Source organism: Suncus etruscus, chromosome 20 (genome assembly GCF_024139225.1).
Source record: "Suncus etruscus isolate mSunEtr1 chromosome 20, mSunEtr1.pri.cur, whole genome shotgun sequence".
Lineage (NCBI taxonomy): Eukaryota > Metazoa > Chordata > Mammalia > Eulipotyphla > Soricidae > Suncus > Suncus etruscus.
The window spans coordinates 7478706-7499485 of NC_064867.1; the positions used below are offsets into that span (position 1 = coordinate 7478706).

Below are 20780 nucleotides of genomic sequence, written 5' to 3' on the forward strand. Positions count from 1 at the left end.
TGAGCACCGCCGGTTGTGGCCCAAAAAACAACAACAACAAAAAACAAACAAATAAAACAAAACAAAAAAGATAAGGAACAAGCTATGGGTTTTTCACTACATGAGAGACCCCAGCAGTCCCTTTACCAGTACAAGAAGTTAGGGAAACTTCTGACAGATTTGTCAGACTACATACCAAAAGGTTCTATGAATTGATAAAGTTTTTCACCAACTGATATTGCTTCTGTATATTGTCGCAGATGGTAAAGAATGACTGCTTGATTGTAATACAACATGCTGTTTTCAACATCATCTAAGCCATCCATTTCTTCAACAGCTGAGTGGACCTAGAAAATAATCAAAGGGATATGCTTTAGATAATGGTAAAGAAATAAAGAGTGGAAATAATAGAATGCTTGAATAAACAAAAAATTAGACCAACAGTTTTGCTTTGCCTATTCTTATACTTTCAAGAGATTAAGTTTAATTACTCATAATAAAAATGACTTCATTATAACTTGTGTTATATCAAACCTGTATTTTTTGTTTCCTTGGCCACTCCTAGCAGTCTCATGACTACTCAGAACAGTCCGTTAGGTGCCAGGGCTTAAAATGAATCTCCTGCTTTCAAAGCGTGATCTCTTGGGCTGGAGCAATAGCGTGGTGGGTAGGGAGCTTGCCTTGCACGTGACTATTATACTAAAACCTTTGTGTCTAGAAATTTTATGTAAGTTATCTGTATCTCAACATTAGAGAAACAATAGAAATAAAACAATTTTTGGCTTTGGGGTCACAGTTGGCTGTGCTCAGAGCTTATTCGTCTCCTGGCTTTGCTCTCAAGGATTCCTCCTGATCATATAGGTATTCAGGGGATCATATGGGGTAATGGAGATTGAACCTGGGTTGGCTGCATTCAAGGCAAGTGTCCCTCCTGTATGGCCCTTAGAAATTACTTCAGGGGGCCGGGCGGTGGCGCTAAAGGTAAGGTGCCTGCCTTGCCTGCGCTAGCCTTGGACGGACAACGGTTCGATCCCCCTGCGTCCCATATTGTCCCCCAAGCCAGGAGCAACTTCTGAGCACATAGCCAGGAGTAACCCCTGAGCGTTACCGGGTGTGACCCAAAAACCAAAAAAAAAAAAAAAAGAAATTACTTCAGAGGGTTCCTGGGAAGAATAAGTAAGATGTTTGATAGAAGGTTTTTAGCAAGGTCTTTTGTTTGTTTGCTTTTGTTTTTGGGTCACACCTGGCAGCGCTTAGGGGTTACTCCTGGCCCTACGCTCAGAAACCACTCCTGGCAGGCACAGAGAACCATATGAGATGCTGGGATTTGAACCACCGTCCTTCTGCATGCAAGGCAAATGCCCTACCACTGGGCTCTCTGGCCCTTTAGCAAGGTCTTTTGCATAGCAAGCAATAAATGCTTCAAAGTAGGTCTTACTCCACCTTTGTTATTAGATCCTCTTGTGAGAAATATTGCTCTTTGAACCAGACAAATGAAAAGACAAGTCTTTCACTTATTTATGTCCTAAAATGCTAAAAATAATCAGATATTACTTATATTTGGGCTATACCTAGCAGTATCGAAGAGTCATTCGCAGCAGTGGGGCTACGGAGACTACGCAAAATCAGGGGCCAAATCTAGCCCTTGGACATTGAAAGCAGTATTCCAGCACTTTGGGCCAGCTTCTCGGTTCTGACCATTTGAAATTATTAAGAATGAAATCATAATAGTAGTAAGATTAATCTTAGCAGCTAAGCTTTTCATAGTCACAGAAGCTATCTACGCTTCCTGCAAAATGAGAAAACTATAGTAACAACTTCACAAGGTTTCTTGTACTTTAGTTCTTTTTCAAAACTCCACCTTTGTCTATCCAGTTCAAATTAAAAACCCAACAAAATAATATAATGAAGACAGTAAAATAATATAACTATCATTACTTGGAATAGTTATTTAGTTTTGTTTTGTTTTGGGGCCGTACTTGGCTCTGTGTTCAGGGATCACTCCTGAAGGTTTGAGGGATTTCATAGGGTGCCAGGGATAGAAACCATGTTGGCCACATGTAAGGCAAGTGTCCTACCTTCTGTACTATCATTCTGGTCCTAGAATAAATATTCTACACAAGTAAAATTAATCACCAATAAATATTTTAAATATACCAGATACTGTGCTATTAATTTCATACAAGAAGTCATGTCAACTTTCATTAACTATTTTTATTTCTCATTGCAGAGATTATCATATATTTATAGCTAAAAACATTTGTGTTATCACCTGATTCTTCAGCTGGTTAAGTGTTTGTCTCAAATTATCTGTTGTTGTTTGGTTACTTTTAAAAAACTCAGCTACGGCGGTATTCAAAATTATTTTATAGTCATCTTTGTTTATATCTTGCAGGCAGGCAAGGTGTTGTAGACAGGCATCGTAATTTCCAGCCTAAAACAAAACACACATTCACAAATGACATTACACAGGGGCTTGAAGAACTATCCATTCATTTCTAAATATGATTTGCTGACTCATCTTCATTTAAAAACGATTTTACTGGGGTCGGGAAGGTGGCGCTAGAGGTAACGTGTCTGCCTTACAAGTGCTAGCATAGGACAGACAGCATTCGATCCCCTGGTGTCCCATATGGTCCCCCCAAGCCAGGGGCGATTTCTGAGGGAACAGCCAGGAGTAATCCCTGACAGTCACAGAGGCGTTTGCCTTGCAAGCAGCCGATCCAGGACCAAAGGTGGTTGGTTCGAATCCCAGTGTCCCATATGGTTCCCCCCCCCCAATGTTTGGGAGGAGCTATTTCTGAGCAGACAGCCAGGAGTAACCCCTGAGCTTAAGATAAAATAAAATAAAATAAAATAAAATAAAATAAATAAATAAATACGATTTTACTTTTTCTTTTTTTGTTTGTTTATTGGGCCACATCCAGTGACACTCAGGGGTTACCCCTGGCTAGGGGGACCACATGAGATGCCGTCCTACGCTAGCGCTTAGTCCTTATCGCTTGCGCCACTGCTCCAGCCTCTACTTTTTCATATATTTTTTTTTACTTTTTCATTTTTTTATTTAAAATTTTTTTGAATCACCATGAAGTAGGATTAAAAAATTACAACTGAGTTTCAGGTACGTAATGTCCCAACAGCATCAATTCCTTTACCAGTGAGTGTCTACTACAACAGTTGAAAAATTATGTCCCCAGTTGAAAATTATTATCAACATATTAAAAGTACTAGATGAAGCCATATTCTGTTCAGTTAAGAAACTCTAGGGCGGGGCAGGTGGTGGCGCTAAAGGTAAGGTGCCTGCCTTGCCTGCGCTAGCCTCGGACGGACCGCGGTTCGATCCCCCAGCGTCCCATATGGTCCCCCAAGCCAGGAGCGACTTCTGAGCGCATAGCCAGGAGTAACCCCTGAGCGTCACCGGGTGTGGCCCAAAAACCAAAAAAAAAAAAAAAAAAAAAAAGAAACTCTAGGGCCAGAAAGTATTTCAAGGACGTAGTGGAAACTGTGTGCAAAAGACCTGAGTTTGATCCTCAAGTATTACGTGGTCTTTCAGGTTCAGAGTCAGGAGTAGTAGTGTTGCTGGACGTGGCCCCAAAACAAATACACAAATAACAAAAAAAATGGGCTGGAGCGATTGCATAGCAGGCAGGCTCTTTCCTTGCAAAAGACCAATGAAACCTAATAAATAAGGCTTTCTTTCCTATTGTTTAAAATCAGAAATGCTAGAAAGCTTACTGTCATGTATCTCTGGAACACTCTTGGTAGAGCATCAGGGACCCTGTGTCGGGGGGATATGAACCAGGGTTAGCCACATACCAGGCAAATGTTTTAACTGCTATGCTGCTCTCTGGTCCTCAAGTACAAGAGTTTTATTTAGGACATCATGAGAGAGAAGGCAAGAAATGTCTGTAGAAAAAAACCAAAACTGCAATCCAAGACAGGCTGCATGGGAGATTTCAGAATAGAGTATCAAACATTCTATTTCTTTGCCAGGTTGCCAGGAATTGAACCCAGGCCTCACATTTAGGAGGCATGTATGTGCTCTACACAGTCACTTTCCTGGTTCTATCTTTCACCCCACTTGAATTCTGCAATGAAATTTTGTCTCTGTCGTTAGAGGCGGTCCCACACATTCCTGGCATTCCCTTCAGCCCTTGAAGCTATTTTCCCTGTCCCCTCTGAAATATTATTATTCTGGTAGGGGACGAGGGGTTGTCTGGGTCACACTGAGTGGTGCTCAGGGCTCACTCTTAGAAGGGCTCAAGGGTTGAACCTGGGTGAGCTGAGTGCAAGACAAGAGCCCTAACTCACTGTACTAAGTAACATTCCTGCCTCCACAACAAGCATCTTTTTTTCTTTTTAATTTGTATTGTGGTCGAAGTGAATTACAATTCTCTCATAGTAATATTTGAGGCACATAATGGCAATAAGTGAGGGGCATTCCCACCACCCCTGTTCCTAGCATGCATCCCACATCTCCCTCTTTTACCCCCGTAATGCTGGTGCAACTGTTCCCCCTTGTACAGTTTGTGTAGACTGGGTATCGATTCTGTTGGCATTGACTTTAAATTTGGTATTCGTGTAAGACAAGCATCTTTTTTTTTTTTTTTTTGGTTTTTGGATCACACCCGGCGTTGCTCAGGGGTTACTCCTGGCTGTCTGCTCAGAAATAGCTCCTGGTGGGCCCGGAGAGATAGCACAGTGGTGTTTGCCTTGCAAGCAGCCGATCCAGGACCAAAGGTGGTTGGTTCAAATCCCGGTGTCCCATATGGTCCCCTGTGCCTGCCAGGAGCTATTTCTGAGCAGACAGCCAGGAGTAACCCCTGAGCACTGCCAGGTGTGGCCCAAAAACCAAAAAAAAAAAAAAAGAAATAGCTCCTGGCAAGCACGGGGGTGGGGGGTGGGGTGGGGTGGGGGGTGGACCATATATGACACCGGGATTCGAACCAACCACCTTTGGTCCTGGATCGGCTGCTTGCAAGGCAAATGCTGCTGTGCTATCTCTCTGGGCCCCAACTCTCTAATCTTTTTTTTTTTTTTTTTTTTTTGTGGTTTTTGGGTCACACCCGGCAGTGCTCAGGGGTTATTCCTGGCTCCAGGCTCAGAAATTGCTCCTGGCAGGCACGGGGGACCATATAGGGCTCCGGGATTTGAACCGATGACCTCCTGCATGAAAGGCAAACGCCTTACCTCCATGCTATCTCTCCGGCCCCCCAACTCTCTAATCTTAACTTGAATTGTTACAGAACAAAAAATGACAAATTGGGCCGGGCGGTGGCGCTAAAGGTAAGGTCCCTGCCTTGCCTGCGCTAGCCTTGGACAGACTGCGGTTCGATCCCCCGGTGTGCCATATGGTCCCCCAAGCCAGGAGCAACTTCTGAGCGCATAGCCAGGAGTAACCCCTGAGCGTTACCGGGTGTGGCCCAAAAACCAAAAAAAAAAAAAAAAAAAAAAAAAAAAGACAAATTAAAGATTTTACCATAAAAATATATACATATAAATATGTATTTTTTTTTTTTGCCACATCCAGCTATGTTCAAGGTTTACTCATGGCTCTTTGCTCAGGGGTCACTTCTGGAAGAGACCCAGTGGGAGTGGTGGGACCTTACAGGGTACCAGGGAGAAAGCTGAATTGGTCGTGTGCCAGGCAAATACCTTTCCCACTGTATTATCTCTCTAATCATGACAGACGTGTTTGTTTTCGGGCCACACGTAGCACTGCTCAGGGGTTACTCCTGTTTCGGCAGTTAGGAATCACTCCCGGAGGACTTAGGGAAATCATGTGGGTTGCCAAGGATCAAACTTAGATCATTCGATCACACCCCCACCTACTATTGGTCCTGCCCCAATGATAAGATTTCTATGACTAGAAAATACTTGCTTACTGCTGAAATTTCTGATTACTGCTGAAAATGGAGATCAAGAGAAACCGTTTCTTACCGTGAAAGCTTGGAAAGCACTGGTGGACAACTCCTTTTCTCGATCAGTGATCCCAGAAGACTGGCTTGCCCCTTCCTGTTTCTCCGCTCCCTGATCTGCAATTACAAACGTTTTACTGCTCTTCAGAAAGGAATAAGTTGGGGCTGGGCGGTGGCGCTAGAGGTAAGGTGCCTGCCTTGCCTGCGCTAGCCTAGGACGGACCGCGGTTCGATTCCCCGGCATCCCATATGGTCCCCCAAGCCAGGAGCGACTTCTGAGCGCATAGCCAGGAGTAACCCCTGAGCGTCACCGGGTGTGGCCCAAAAACCAAAAAAAAAAAAAAAAAAAAAAAGAAGAAAGGAATAAGTTGTATAGAAAAGGTGTGATTCTATTCCTTTCCTAACCAACTTGGCAACATAGGAACACTTTCGACTACAATGAGTAATTAGTGTTACTAATGAGGACGAAACTTCTTTGAGAATATAAAGAAATTGGGGCAGGAGAGATAGCACGGAGGCAAGGCGTTTGCCTTTCATGCAGAAGGATGGTGGTTCGAATCACGGCATCCTATATGGTCCCCCGAGGCTGCCAGGAGCGATTTCTGAGCATAGAGCCAGGAGTAACCCCTGAGCGCTGCTGGGTGTGACCCAAAAACCAAAAACCAAAAACCAAAAAAAAAAAAAAAAAAAAGAGAAATAGCAAGGAAAATAGAAAGCAATGTCTCCACTGGCTGTTGCCAAGGGAAAGGAAAACCCACTATCACACACGTAAGGCTTGTAGTTTTGTTCACAGGTTTGAGATGGCTGTGCTTTATAGATTGTACATCTCTTTCTCTCAGTAACATACTGGGAACAGAAAAACGAATGATGTTCAGGCTTAGAGACATAAGGAGATTCTAAATACATGTGTAATACACATTTAAGAAGTTTGTTAAGGGCCCGGAGAGATAGCACAGCGGTGTTTGCCTTGCAAGCAGCCAATCCAGGACCTAAGGTGGTTGGTTCGAATCCCGGTGTCCCATATGGTCCCCCGTGCCTGCCAGGTGCTATTTCTGAGCAGACAGCCAGGAGTAACCCCTGAGCACCGCCAGGTGTGACCCAAAAACCAAAAAAAAAAAAAAAAAAAAAAAAAAAAAAAATAATTTTTTTAAAAAAAAAAAAAAAAAAAAGAAGTTTGTTACATACAGTTGGATCCCAGAAACACTTAACTGGAAAAATAGACTGTGAAGAACTCAGTTAATTTCCAGTCACAGGAAGATGCTTTCATAGCACCAGCAATCCAAAAGCCACAGATGAATCTGAGTGCCTCCTGTATGGGCTGGGAATCTGCTCACGGGCAGAACAATTACCTTGCTTGCAGAAAGCCCTGAGTTTGATCCCTAGCACTGCAAAAACAGAACAAAACAGAATGCTTCCAAAGGACCAGGTTCAAAAGGCTGGAGCACACACTTCTCATAGTGAAGCCCTGGGTACTATCCCTGGTGCCACCTGATCCCTCAGTATCTCAGGGCATGGGCCCGTACACCAAACATTCTTCCTCAACATACTGTGTCCATCAAAGTTCTTTTCTTTCTTTCTTTTTTTTTGGGTGGGGGTTGGGTCACACCCGGCAGCGTTCTGGGGTTACTCCTGGCTCTTTGCTCAGAAATCGGTCCTGGCAGGCTCGGGGGACCATATGGGATGCCGGGATTCGAACCACTGTCTGTCCTGGCCTGGATCAGCTGCTTGCAAGGCAAATGCCCTAGTGCTGTGTTATCTCTCCAGCCCATATACATACATTCTTTTAATTTCTTTTAGGTCACACCCTGCAATGCTGTTTACGGGACCACAGAATCAAGGAACAAACTATGGTCTTCTACATGCAAAACAACTCTGGTCTCCTACACGCAAAGCCACTATGCTCTCTCTCCATCTCTCCAGCCCCTTCCTGTGTGTGTGTGTGTGTGTGTGTGTGTGTGTGTGTGTGTGTGTGTGTGTGTGTGAAACAGAGAAAAAGAGAGTGAGAGATGGTGTTAGGCATTGAATCCAATTAGTAAGTGCTTGCAATTTATTCAATCTTATAAGGCAAGTAATTTGCTTAGCTATATATTTCCAGGGTTTTGTTTGTTTTAAACCAGACCTGGCAGTGCTCAGGAGTTATGCCTGGCTCTGCACTCAGGGTATAATCTAGGATGCTGAAGAATCCATCGAACCTAGATTGGCCACATTCAAGGCAAGTATCCTACTGGGTGTACAATCAGTTAGCCCTTACCCACCAGCTTATTATTTATTTATCTATTTATTGTTTGGGGCCATACTTGGTAGTACTTAGGGGTTACTCCTAGCTTTGCACTCAGAAATCACTCCTGGCAAGTTCAGGGGACCATATGGGTTGCTGGGTTCAAACTTAGGTCTATCCTGGGTTGGCCATGTGCAAGGCAAACACCCTACCCCTGTGCTATCATTCTGTGTCCCCCACCCCCCCAGTTTATTTTATAGCCACCACAACCTTCCTGCTTTCATTGTTTAGCAATCACTAGTTTGTTCTCCATCTCAATAATTCTATATAAATGAATTTAAATAAAATGCTTAAAGGGGCCAGAGAGATAGCACAGCAGAAGGCCTTTGCTTTGCATGCAGCCGACCCACAACAGATGGTGGTTCAATTCCCCAGCATCCCATATGGTTCCCCCGAACCTGCCAGAAGCGATGTCTGAGCACAGAGTCAGGAGTAACCCTTAAGCACCACCGGTGTGGCCCAAAAAAAAAAAAAAGTATTTTACCAGTTTTCTTTTTCTCATTATATATACATACATACACATATAAACTTCACATGAATCATTTGAAAGATGGTTTCTGGGGCTGGAGAGATAGCACAGCTGTAGGGCATTTGCCTTAGATGCAGAAGGACAGTGGTTCGAATCCCGGCATCCCATATGGTCCCCAGAGCCTGCCAGGAGCAATTTCTGAGCTTAGAGCTAGGAGTAACCCCTGAGCGCTGCCCGGTGTGACCCAAAAACAAAAAAACAAAAGAAGAAAACGAAAACAAAAAAAAGAAAGATGGCTGACTTTTGCACATATAGCCAAAATAAAAGAGCCACACTATCAAAAGTGTCACTTATTTATTAATGGACTCTGTTAAAGAGTCCACTAATTCCACTCAGGATTTCCAAAGTAGCCTAAGAAATAGCTATGACTTTATTCTTCTTCCTTTACCCAGGATCCAACCAGAGCATTTCCCTCGGAAACTAGTTTTACTTCTAATACCAGAACACATCAACTCTTTATTTTGCTTATTAAAACCCTTTTTGTTTTTCTTTTCAAATGTGGGGTTAAACCAAGAATCTCATAGAGAAGACTGTGCCAGTGAACGACACCCCCAGTTCCACCCCCACAGTCCCTTAGGCTCGCACCAGCCCAAGGGAAAGGTTCCCTAACCCAGACTGCTCCCTTGGCTATGATTCAGTGTTTCCAGCCTCTCTGCAAAGACCATGCTGGACCACTCACCGTGTCAGTTACCTCGAACCCAGGTTCCCATGCCTAGGGTGACAGGTTCTGGATATTTGAGTTATTATTCTAGTCTTCATGCCTGCACTTACAAAAGAGCATTAGAGAATTACATTTCTTATTTCTCTTTGAGTAGCCAGACATTAATATTCATTCTTTTTCTTTTTTCTTTTTCGGGCTATGCCCAGCTATTTTTAGGGATTACTCATGGCTCTGCACTCAGAAATCCTCCCGGCAGTGCTCAGGGAACCCTAAGGGATGTCAGGGATCAAACCTGGGTCAACCACATGCAGGAGAGCAGCCTACCTGTTCTACTACCACTCCAGCCCCACCAGACATTAATCTTACTACTTAAAAGTATGAAAGATCTGGACCCCTTGTATTCTTCAGGAGTAATTTAGTGTTTTTTACTACTAGAGGTTAAAATAAGAATTATAAACAGCAAAATTAGATGCTACCCCATATACTAGGGCTTTACAGAAAGATACTGATCTACAATCTGTATGACAGATGTCAGTGACACTTTATAGAACTACCATATGGGAACTCTGGCTCAGAAGAATTAACTGTTTAGAGTGACCTGAGAGGTGAATTTGAGTTTTGAACTGAAAGCCAGTGTTGGGGCCAGAACAGTAAGTGTTTGCCTGGCATGTAGTCAACTGGGTTTCTATCTGGGATATTTATTTATTTATTTATTTATTTATTTATTTATTTATTTATTTATTTATTTATTTTGTATTCTTGGGTCACACCCAGCAGAGCTCAGGAGATATTCCTGGCTCTGTGCTCAGAAATTGCTCCTGGCATGGGGACCATCTGGGATGCTGGGATACAAACCACCTTAAGTCCTGGGTCAGCTGTGTGCAAGTAAATACCCTAGCCCAATCTCCCCAGCCCCTCCCTGGACCATTCTGTATGGTTCCCCAATCCCCTCAGGAGTGACCCTTGAGTGGTGGGGTTAAGACCTGAGCACTACCAGGTGTGGCCACAAAACAAAACAAAACAAAGCTCAAGTCTTTCCACCCATTCAAATTGCTTCCTTAGAAGCCAGTCCTAAGTTCCCTACTGGTCTACCACTAGAGGCACAGATCAGGGCTGTGCTAAAAAAATGTCCTTGTCCCCCCCCTCCCCATTCACTCCTAAAAATCTGTCTTATACTAGCTCCCTTCCACACCTCATCCATCACAGGCCCTTCCCAGGCCACAGGCAGAGTGACCCCTCTCCCACGACCAAGAGCTGTCTAGATAAAGAGTTCTCTTATCCTCCACAGCCTTCTGGCCTCTTCACCAGGGCATCCTCACCACCATAGTCCTTCATCACCTTCCTTAAACAGATGCTTGTTGAAAGAGTAGGCATGCTTGATAACACAAAAGTAAAGTTCATTCTCAGCATTAAGCATAATCAAATAATTAAACATTATTAGAATAGCTCAATACAACACAATGTATATCCGCCCTTCCTTCCTCTCTCTCTCCATCCCTCTCTCCTTCCTTCTCTTTCATTTTTGGGCCACACCTTGAGGGGGGTCAGGGTTTACTCTTGCTGCTGTGTCAGGGATCACTCCTGATAGGGTCCGAGGAACCATATGGGATGCCGGCTGGCCATGTGCAATACAAATGACATATCCACTGTATTACTGCTCTGACTTACAGTTCTTATTCTGTTTGTTTTTTTTTTCAGCTTTTTTGTTTTGTTTTGTTTTGTTTGTTTGTTTGTTTGGTTTTTGGGTCACACCCGGCATTACTCAAGGGTTCCTCCTGGCTGTCTGCTCAGAAATAGCTCCTGGCAGGCACGGGGGACCATATGGGACACCGGGATTCGAACCAACCACCTTTGGTCCTGGATTGGCTGCTTGCAAGGCAAACGCCGCTGTGCTATCTCTCCGGGCCCCCCCCTTTGTGTGTGTGTGTGTGTGTGTGTGTGTGTCACACTGATGATGCTCAGAGATCACTCCAGACTGCACAGAAATCACTTCTGGCAGGCTCAAGGGGGGGACCATAATGGGATGCCAGGATTCGAACCAACATCTGTCCTGGATCTGCTGCGTGCAAGGCAAATGCCCTACCGCTGTGCTATCTCTCCGGCTTCCCCTAAATACATACTTTTTTTTTTTTTTTTTTTTTTTTTTTTTAGAATACATACTTTCTGGGCCCGGAGAGATAGCACAGCAGTGTTTGCCTTGCAAGCAGCCGATCCAGGACCTAAGGAGGTTGGTTCAAATCCCGGTGTCCCATATGGTCCCCCATGCCTGCCAGGAGCTATTTCTGAGCAGACAGCCAGGAGTAACCCCTGAGCACCGCTGGGTGTGGCCCAAAAAAAAAAAAAAGAATACATACTTTCTATAGAGGAGTTTAGATTAATTTCCAGCATCCCACATGACAACCTGAGTATTGCCATGAGTAAGATCCTTGCATAAGGACCAAGACAGGCATGGCCCCTGAATATTCTCAAAGTTCGGCCTCAGCCCAAAATAAACAGTAAAATATGAAAATTAGCAATTATGGATAGAGATTTCTGCTCATTTTAACTAACCAGCTAAGATGCAGTACGGAGAAACAGCCAAGGCTGACGTAAACTAGTTCAACCACCTAGAAAGTAACGGTGATAACATACCTATGTACACAGCCTTTGACCGAGGCACCTTCAGGCATTCATCCTAGTCCACGTATGAAAGCACACAGACATTATTTATAACAGATTGTCTAGAAATAGCATCACTGCAGAGTTGCACTCTTGACAGGCTTGATTATATGGGGTGTTGGGGATCAAATTCAGTAGGCACTGTGCAAGGCAGATACCCTGTCTGCTGTACTCCATAAAAGGTATACTTTTTTTTTTTTTTTTTTTTTTTTGGGCCACACGGGTGATGCTCAGGGGTTACTCCTGGCTATGTGCTCAGAAATCGCTCCTGGCTAGGGGGACCATAAGGGACGCTGGGGGATTGAACCGAGGTCTGTCCTAGGTGCAGCCCTACCACTGCACCATCACTCTTCTTTCTTGGTTTTTAGGTCAACTTGGCAGCACTCAGGGGTTACTCCTGGCTCTACGCTTCTGGCAGGTTCGGGGGAGCATATGGGATGCTGGAATTTGAAACACTGTCCTTCTGCGTCTAAGGCGAATGTCCTACCGCTGTGCTCTCTCCAGCCCCCTGGGTAAGCTCTTTTAAGACTCACTACTAAGAATGTATTTCAAGGCTGGAAATGGAATATTACATAATCTACCTGCTAACTTTAACCATCAGAACCTTTCTTGTTGTTTTCGGGACACATTCAGCTGTGCTCAGATTTCTGTGGCTCTGCACTCGGGGATCACTCCTGGCAAGGCTCTGGGAACCGTATGGGTGGCCAGGGATTGATCCTGGGTTGTTCAGCGTGTGCAAGGCACACTCCCTACCCACTGTACATAATTTCTACAGCCAGAACTAGCAATTCTAGTAAACGATCTAAATAAACAAGGCATACCATGGTGCCTTTTTCATAGGAAGGGTCTCAGTTTCCTTACCAGACACTTCCAGAATTTGTGTCCAATAGCACTTTGTGTTAACCAATTTTCTTTCACCTGTATTTTTTTGTTTGGATCACACCCGGCAGTGCTCAGGGGTTACTCCTGGCTCTATGCTCAGAAATCACCCCTGGCAGGCACAGGAGACCATATGGGATACCAAGATTCGAACCACTGTCCTTCTGCATGAAAGACAAACACCTTAGCTCCATGCTATCTCTCCGGCCCCTCACCTGTATTCTTTTAGTCAAGATAAAATTTAGGAAAAAACTGGGGCCGGAGAGATAGCTCAGAAATAGCTCCTGGCAGGTACAGGGGACCAGATGGGACGCCGGGATTCAAACCAACCACCTTAGGTCCTGGATCGGCTGCTTGCAAGGCAAACGCCACTATGCTATCTCTCCGGCCCCGATCATAATTTTATCATCTCCCAGTTTCTACTTTTTTTTAAATAAGAAATCGGTATGGGCGGGGAGTGTTGGGCCACATGGAGGGATGCTGAAAAGTTACTCCTGGATCTGCACTCAGGAATCACTCCTCGTTGAGCTTGGGGAACCCCCTGGGGTGCCCTGTTTCAAACCCACTGGCCCTGTATAAGGCAAGCCCTTTACCACTGAAGGAGCTTATCTCACTGGCTGGAAAAGGTTGTTGTCTTAACTCAGTCTAAAAATCATTCGTCCTCTGTAAGGGGCGACTTCTTACCAGAGAGAGTCTGCACATAATTCCACAATGTGTCTTTATTTGTCCAAAAGCAATCTCCATTGCCAACTGAAAGAGAGCAAGACCGTTCATCCAGAAGTTTCCCTTTCCTTCGGCCCTGGCCCAATGCACTCGGCAGACTTCCTAAGCGGACAGAACTCTTTGATGCACCAGCCTTGACGCTCTTTAAGCCACTAGACTTCATGTCTAGCCAGACAACTGCCTTGAGGTTTAAACGAAGTAGAAAAGAGACACGACTGCTTTTTAAACACTGCTAAGAAGCAGTTAACTGAAAGCACAGACACATTCCAATACAGAATGCTAACAGCTGAAATCTGATTGGAGGAAGTTTTTATAGTCAAGCTACTTTTCAAAATATCTAACTCCAATGGTGCTCAAGATACCTTTTTTTTTGGGGGGGGGGGGTCACAGCTGGCAGTGCTCAGGGGTTACTCCTGGCTCTATGCTCAGAATTCGCCCCTGGCAGGCACGGGGGACCATATGGGATAACGGGATTCGAACCACTGTCCTTCTGCATGAAAGGCAAACGCCTTACCTCCATGCTTTCTCTCCGGCTCCGCTCAAGAAACATTTTACCAAGGGAAAAAAGAGGAACGCTAAAGCCTAAGTAAAGCTACTACGACACAAACAGAATAACGATGGCGCCTTTGTGAAGGAAGTTTTAAATAAGATGCCATTTTGTTTAGAAATACAATTTCCTTCTAGAGCAGGGGTCTCAAACTCAATTTACCTGGAGGCCGCAGGTGATCCTTGAGTGCAAAGTCAGTAGTTAGCCTTGAACATTGGGGGATATGACCCAAACAACTAAAACAAAACAAAACAAAAAAGATTCCTCTAGGGCAGGGCCACAAAACGTTGTACGGAGGGCCGCAAACGGCCCGCGGGCCTCGAGTTTCAGTTTTTCTTCAGTCCTTAACCTCTTCAGCTCCCTTCCATGGGTCTGGTGGAAATCTTGAGGGAGCACCCAAAGGTCTCACCCAGGGTGGGGGTGTTTGGACCTTGGGCTTCATAACAATGATCTACCTCACTGTGCATAGCACAATGCGTACAATTAGTGTGACTTCACATACAATTTGGCTTTGCAGAAGATACATTGCTATCACTGCTGAGGAGTTTGGCATTTCCTTTTCTTTTTTTTTTTTTAATTGAGATCTCATAGTTTTATGTTATCTTTGTTTTGCTTCTGTTTTTGCTTTGGTCCACATGTTGGCATTGCTCAGGCAATTCCTGGTTCTACTCAGGTATCACTTCAAGGACCATATGAAATACCTGGGAATTGAACTTGGGTTGGTCACATGCAAATCAAGTGCCTTACCTGCTATATCAACTATCCACTCCAAGGTATTATACTTTATTACTGAACTAGTTTTATAGTTAGAGCTACTACACAGTCCCTCCACCTGTGGAAAATGAGAATTAAGAAATCTCCCTCTTTCCCACATGTAGAAAGGTCATAAACATTTCAAGCATTACAGCTAGGATGAACCTAGGCTGATTCTCATGCCCCATCACTTTCTCAGTTCTCGCCTTGTTGTGAGATAACATTTTGCCCTTCGTAAACTCACCAGTGGCTAAAATAAGCAGAATCAACCCAAACTTTCATGGCTTCCAAGGCTTGACAAAAGCTGGTCCTTGATACATGCCCCTTGCCATGCTATCTTTGCTACTATGCTCTCAGTATGTTCTCGTGCCCCTACAGGCCAGCCATTGCCCAGACACTGGAGATAGAGCATACCTGATGCAGTTATACCTCAAGGTGCTGAAATCAAAGGGGTCTTCTTTGCTGTTCTTGAAGCATTTTCCAAGGAATCGTCTGTATTCTTTAGGTCTCTATTAAAAGATTACCTTTGAGGAACCTGAGTGATAGTACGGAAGGTAGGGCATTTGCTTTGCATGTGGTCAACCTGGGTTCTCTTCTTTGCACAATGGTTCCCTGAATCTGCCAGGAGTGATCCCTGAACACCACCAGATATGGCCCAAAGAGCAAAAAAGAAAAAAAACAAAAACAAAGAAAACGCAGATTTAGTTGAGAGGCTCCGAGTTCCTGAAACCAAGGTCTTTTATGTATGTTCTTCATGCGGTAAGAGAAGAAGCCACAACCATATGAAGTCCTCAGCATCAAATGGGGGTGGGGGGAGTTCTTGCAAAGCAATCCGCTTAATCTGTCCTATGTTCCTCAGCCCACTAAGCTAAATCTTGAGTTCACAAGCTAAAGAAAAAGCAGGTCCCATAACAACTCCCGATTTTGGAAGCATTTCTGGTCGGAAGAGCTAGACATCAGGATACAGCAATTTCTAGGAATAGACGGTAGTTTCAGAAGTAACATAAAGAATGAGAATTTGACGCAGAAAAATCTTAGACCTATGTGGACAGGGAAAGGGTGTGATCCAATCAGCCTTTCTAGAAAGGCAATGAGAAGAACAAACTGGACAGAGAGAAAAACGCCCTTTAAGAGGCTCTGTGGAGGCTGGTGTGAGAGCTTGACCTGCGTTTGTCCCAACGTACCATCTGGTCCCCTGGGCCTGCCAAGAGTGATGGCTGAGTGCAGAGCCAGGAATTAGCCCTGAGCACCACCAGGTGTGGCCGCCTCCACAAGAAAACACAAACCAACTGCAGGCTGCTGTGACGGTGGAGACGGCAGGAGGATGTTATAGCGCAGGGTTTGAAGGCTCAAGGTCTCCCTGGCTGAAAGGGTGGGTGCCACAGGGGCCCTAGGAAGGCCTCCAAGCACGCCAGGACTGCCGGGGCACCGAGGCAGCCCAACAGAGACTGACCTTCCACTCCTCCTACAAACCGTACCGAGTGCTATATGCGAATTCTTCTGCACACTGCACAGATCTTATTTTGCGATGCGAATGCAACGTGTGGCCTGCGGGCCAGAGTCTGGGACCACTGAGTCCAGCCTGCTGTCCCTGGCACGTCTGAGGACCACTGAGTCCAGCCTGCTGTCCCTGGCACGTCTGAGGACCACTGAGTCCAGCCTGCTGTCCCTGGCACGTCTGAGGACCACTGAGTCCAGCCTGCTGTCCCTGGCACGTCTGAGGACCACTGAGTCCAGCCTGCTGTCCCTGGCACGTCTGAGGACCACTGAGTCCAGCCTGCTGTCCCTCCCTCGCACGTCTGAGGACCACTGAGTCCAGCCTGCTGTCCCTGGCACTTCTGAGGACCACTGAGTCCAGCCTGCTGTCCCTTCCACGTCTGAAGACCACTGAGTCCAGCCTACTGTCCCTCGCAAGTCTGAGGACCACTGAGTCCAGCCTGCTGTCCCTGGCTCGTCTGAGAACCACTGAGTCCAGCCCGCTGTCCCTTCCACGTCTGAGGACCACTGAGTCCAGCCTGCTGTCCCTGGCACGTCTGAGGACCACTGAGTCCAGCCTGCTGTCCCTGGCACGTCTGAGGACCACTGAGTCCAGCCTGCTGTCCCTGGCACGTCTGAGGACCACTGAGTCCAGCCTGCTGTCCCTCCCTCGCACGTCTGAGGACCACTGAGTCCAGCCTGCTGTCCCTGGCACGTCTGAGGACCACTGAGTCCAGCCTGCTGTCCCTGGCACGTCTGAGGACCACTGAGTCCAGCCTGCTGTCCCTCCCTCGCACGTCTGAGGACCACTGAGTCCAGCCTGCTGTCCCTGGCACGTCTGAGGACCACTGAGTCCAGCCTGCTGTCCCTCCCTCGCACTTCTGAGGACCACTGAGTCCAGCCTGCTGTCCCTTCCACGTCTGAAGACCACTGAGTCCAGCCTACTGTCCCTCGCAAGTCTGAGGACCACTGAGTCCAGCCTGCTGTCCCTGGCTCGTCTGAGAACCACTGAGTCCAGCCCGCTGTCCCTTCCACGTCTGAGGACCACTGAGTCCAGCCTGCTGTCCCTGGCACGTCTGAGGACCACTGAGTCCAGCCTGCTGTCCCTGGCACGTCTGAGGACCACTGAGTCCAGCCTGCTGTCCCTGGCACGTCTGAGGACCACTGAGTCCAGCCTGCTGTCCCTGGCACGTCTGAGGACCACTGAGTCCAGCCTGCTGTCCCTGGCACGTCTGAGGACCACTGAGTCCAGCCTGCTGTCCCTCCCTCGCACGTCTGAGGACCACTGAGTCCAGCCTGCTGTCCCTCCCTCGCACTTCTGAGGACCACTGAGTCCAGCCTGCTGTCCCTTCCACGTCTGAAGACCACTGAGTCCAGCCTACTGTCCCTCGCAAGTCTGAGGACCACTGAGTCCAGCCTGCTGTCCCTGGCTCGTCTGAGAACCACTGAGTCCAGCCCGCTGTCCCTTCCACGTCTGAGGACCACTGAGTCCAGCCTGCTGTCCCTGGCACGTCTGAGGACCACTGAGTCCAGCCTGCTGTCCCTGGCACGTCTGAGGACCACTGAGTCCAGCCTGCTGTCCCTGGCACGTCTGAGGACCACTGAGTCCAGCCTGCTGTCCCTGGCACGTCTGAGGACCACTGAGTCCAGCCTGCTGTCCCTGGCACGTCTGAGGACCACTGAGTCCAGCCTGCTGTCCCTCCCTCGCACGTCTGAGGACCACTGAGTCCAGCCTGCTGTCCCTGGCACGTCTGAGGACCACTGAGTCCAGCCTGCTGTCCCTCCCTCGCACTTCTGAGGACCACTGAGTCCAGCCTGCTGTCCCTTCCACGTCTGAAGACCACTGAGTCCAGCCTGCTGTCCCTCGCAAGTCTGAGGACCACTGAGTCCAGCCTGCTGTCCCTGGCTCGTCTGAGAACCACTGAGTCCAGCCCGCTGTCCCTTCCACGTCTGAGGACCACTGAGTCCAGCCTGCTGTCCCTGGCACGTCTGAGGACCACTGAGTCCAGCCTGCTGTCCCTGGCACGTCTGAGGACCACTGAGTCCAGCCTGCTGTCCCTGGCACGTCTGAGGACCACTGAGTCCAGCCTGCTGTCCCTGGCACGTCTGAGGACCACTGAGTCCAGCCTGCTGTCCCTGGCACGTCTGAGGACCACTGAGTCCAGCCTGCTGTCCCTCCCTCGCACGTCTGAGGACCACTGAGTCCAGCCTGCTGTCCCTGGCACGTCTGAGGACCACTGAGTCCAGCCTGCTGTCCCTCCCTCGCACTTCTGAGGACCACTGAGTCCAGCCTGCTGTCCCTTCCACGTCTGAAGACCACTGAGTCCAGCCTACTGTCCCTCGCAAGTCTGAGGACCACTGAGTCCAGCCTGCTGTCCCTGGCTCGTCTGAGAACCACTGAGTCCAGCCCGCTGTCCCTTCCACGTCTGAGGACCACTGAGTCCAGCCTGCTGTCCCTGGCACGTCTGAGGACCACTGAGTCCAGCCTGCTGTCCCTGGCACGTCTGAGGACCACTGAGTCCAGCCTGCTGTCCCTGGCACGTCTGAGGACCACTGAGTCCAGCCTGCTGTCCCTGGCACGTCTGAGGACCACTGAGTCCAGCCTGCTGTCCCTGGCACGTCTGAGGACCACTGAGTCCAGCCTGCTGTCCCTCCCACGCACGTCTGAGGACCACTGAGTCCAGCCTGCTGTCCCTGGCACGTCTGAGGACCACTGAGTCCAGCCTGCTGTCCCTCCCTCGCACTTCTGAGGACCACTGAGTCCAGCCTGCTGTCCCTTCCACGTCTGAAGACCACTGAGTCCAGCCTACTGTCCCTCGCAAGTCTGAGGACCACTGAGTCCAGCCTGCTGTCCCTGGCTCGTCTGAGAACCACTGAGTCCAGCCCGCTGTCCCTTCCACGTCTGAGGACCACTGAGTCCAGCCTGCTGTCCCTGGCACGTCTGAGGACCACTGAGTCCAGCCTGCTGTCCCTGGCACGTCTGAGGACCACTGAGTCCAGCCTGCTCTCCCTCGCAAGTCTGAGGACCACTGAGTCCAGCCCGCTGTCCCTCGCCCGTCTCCGCCACGGCCTCTGGAGCCAGAGCTGGGCTGCGGGCACCCAAGGCTGACAGGTGCAGGGCAGCGACGGGGAGCCCGGCAGGAGGGGTCCCCAGCCTGCCAGGAGCGAGCTGTGAGTCGAAGGAACGAGCAGGCGAACAACAGGAGGACAAGGCGGGTTCGAGCCCGCAGAGCCGGAGCTGGGTCGGGCCTCACCTGCGGGCCTGTCTGCAGCCATCTTCGGGCGTGCGAGGCTCGCGGATCCTCCGTCGGGCGCGCGGCGGGGCTCGGCTCCAGGACCCCCGCTTCCGGCCCGCGGAAGTGACGTACTGACCCGTCGCCTAGCAACGCACCTCGAGGACTCCTCCCGCCGCCCCGCTTCCGCCTCTGGAGTCATTTCCGGGCGGGAACCGACCGGCTGATTGGCTGGCTGCGGCAGTCCCGTACCGCCCACGCAGGCCACGCCCCTGTCTTCCAGGACGCTTTCGCGCCGAGCCACGCCCCCTGGCGCGTGCCCGCCCCTATTCGCCCCGCCCCTCTCTGCCTCTTTTCTAAGCCACGCCCCCTGAAGCATCTCCTCGCCCCGCCTCCTGCCGGCTCCTTCTGCAAGCCACGCCCCCCGAGCTGTCTCCCCCTCCTTGCCCCGCCCCTCTCTGCCTCTTTCCTTAGCCACGCCCCCTGAAACGTCTCCTCGCCCGGCCTCCTGGCGGCTTCTTCTGCAAGCCACGCCACCGAGGCGTTCCTTCCCGCCCTCGCCCCGCCTTTTTCCGCGCTCTCTCCACGCCCCCTCCCCGATGCTTCTCCCTTTCTCGCCCCGCCCCCTCACTGCCTCTTTCCTAAGCCCCGCCCCGTGAAGCGTCTCCTCCTCGCCCCGCCTCCTGCCGGCCTCTTTAATAAGCCCCGCCCCCTGAGGCGGCCCTCTTTGCCCCGCCCTTTTCCGACTTCTCCACGCCCCGCCCCTAAGTCGGAAGTTCCTCCCTTCCACGCCCCGCCCCCTGAGGCGAGCCCACCGCTCCACTTCCCCTTTCCTGTGGTGCACATGCGCGTGGCCCTCCGCTCCGGGTCCTGGGCGGCCTGAAGGCCAAACCTGGGCACCTAGTAGGCCTAAGAAACCTGGAAGGACTTCTATTGATTATTATTGTTATTGCTGTAACAAAACAATCGGTCACACCATAGAATACTTATAGTAGTGGTTAACAGTCAACATATATAAAAATGGAATATGGGGGCCAGCTGTAGGGCCTTTGCCTTGCACAAGGCCTACCCAGCACAGGTAAGAGTTCGATTCCCGGCATCCCATATGTTCCCCCAGCCTGCCAGGAGCGATTTCTGAGCGCAGAG

General features: G+C 48.6%; 1 protein-coding gene across 1 annotated transcript in view; it reads right to left on the reverse strand.

Moving 5' to 3' along the window:
* Positions 1-19692, reverse strand: part of LOC125998173 (CCR4-NOT transcription complex subunit 10-like) — a 57883-nt gene extending 38191 nt beyond the window's left edge. Inside the window, exons 1-4 of the mRNA XM_049766454.1 lie at positions 19656-19692; positions 5920-6014; positions 2252-2413; positions 176-326 (exon numbers count right to left, since the gene is read on the reverse strand). Coding sequence (XP_049622411.1) covers positions 176-326; positions 2252-2413; positions 5920-6014; positions 19656-19677 — 430 coding nt within the window. The 5' untranslated portion in view covers positions 19678-19692. The remainder of the gene's footprint in view (positions 1-175; positions 327-2251; positions 2414-5919; positions 6015-19655) is intronic.
* Between the last annotated feature and the right edge of the window lie 1088 nt (positions 19693-20780).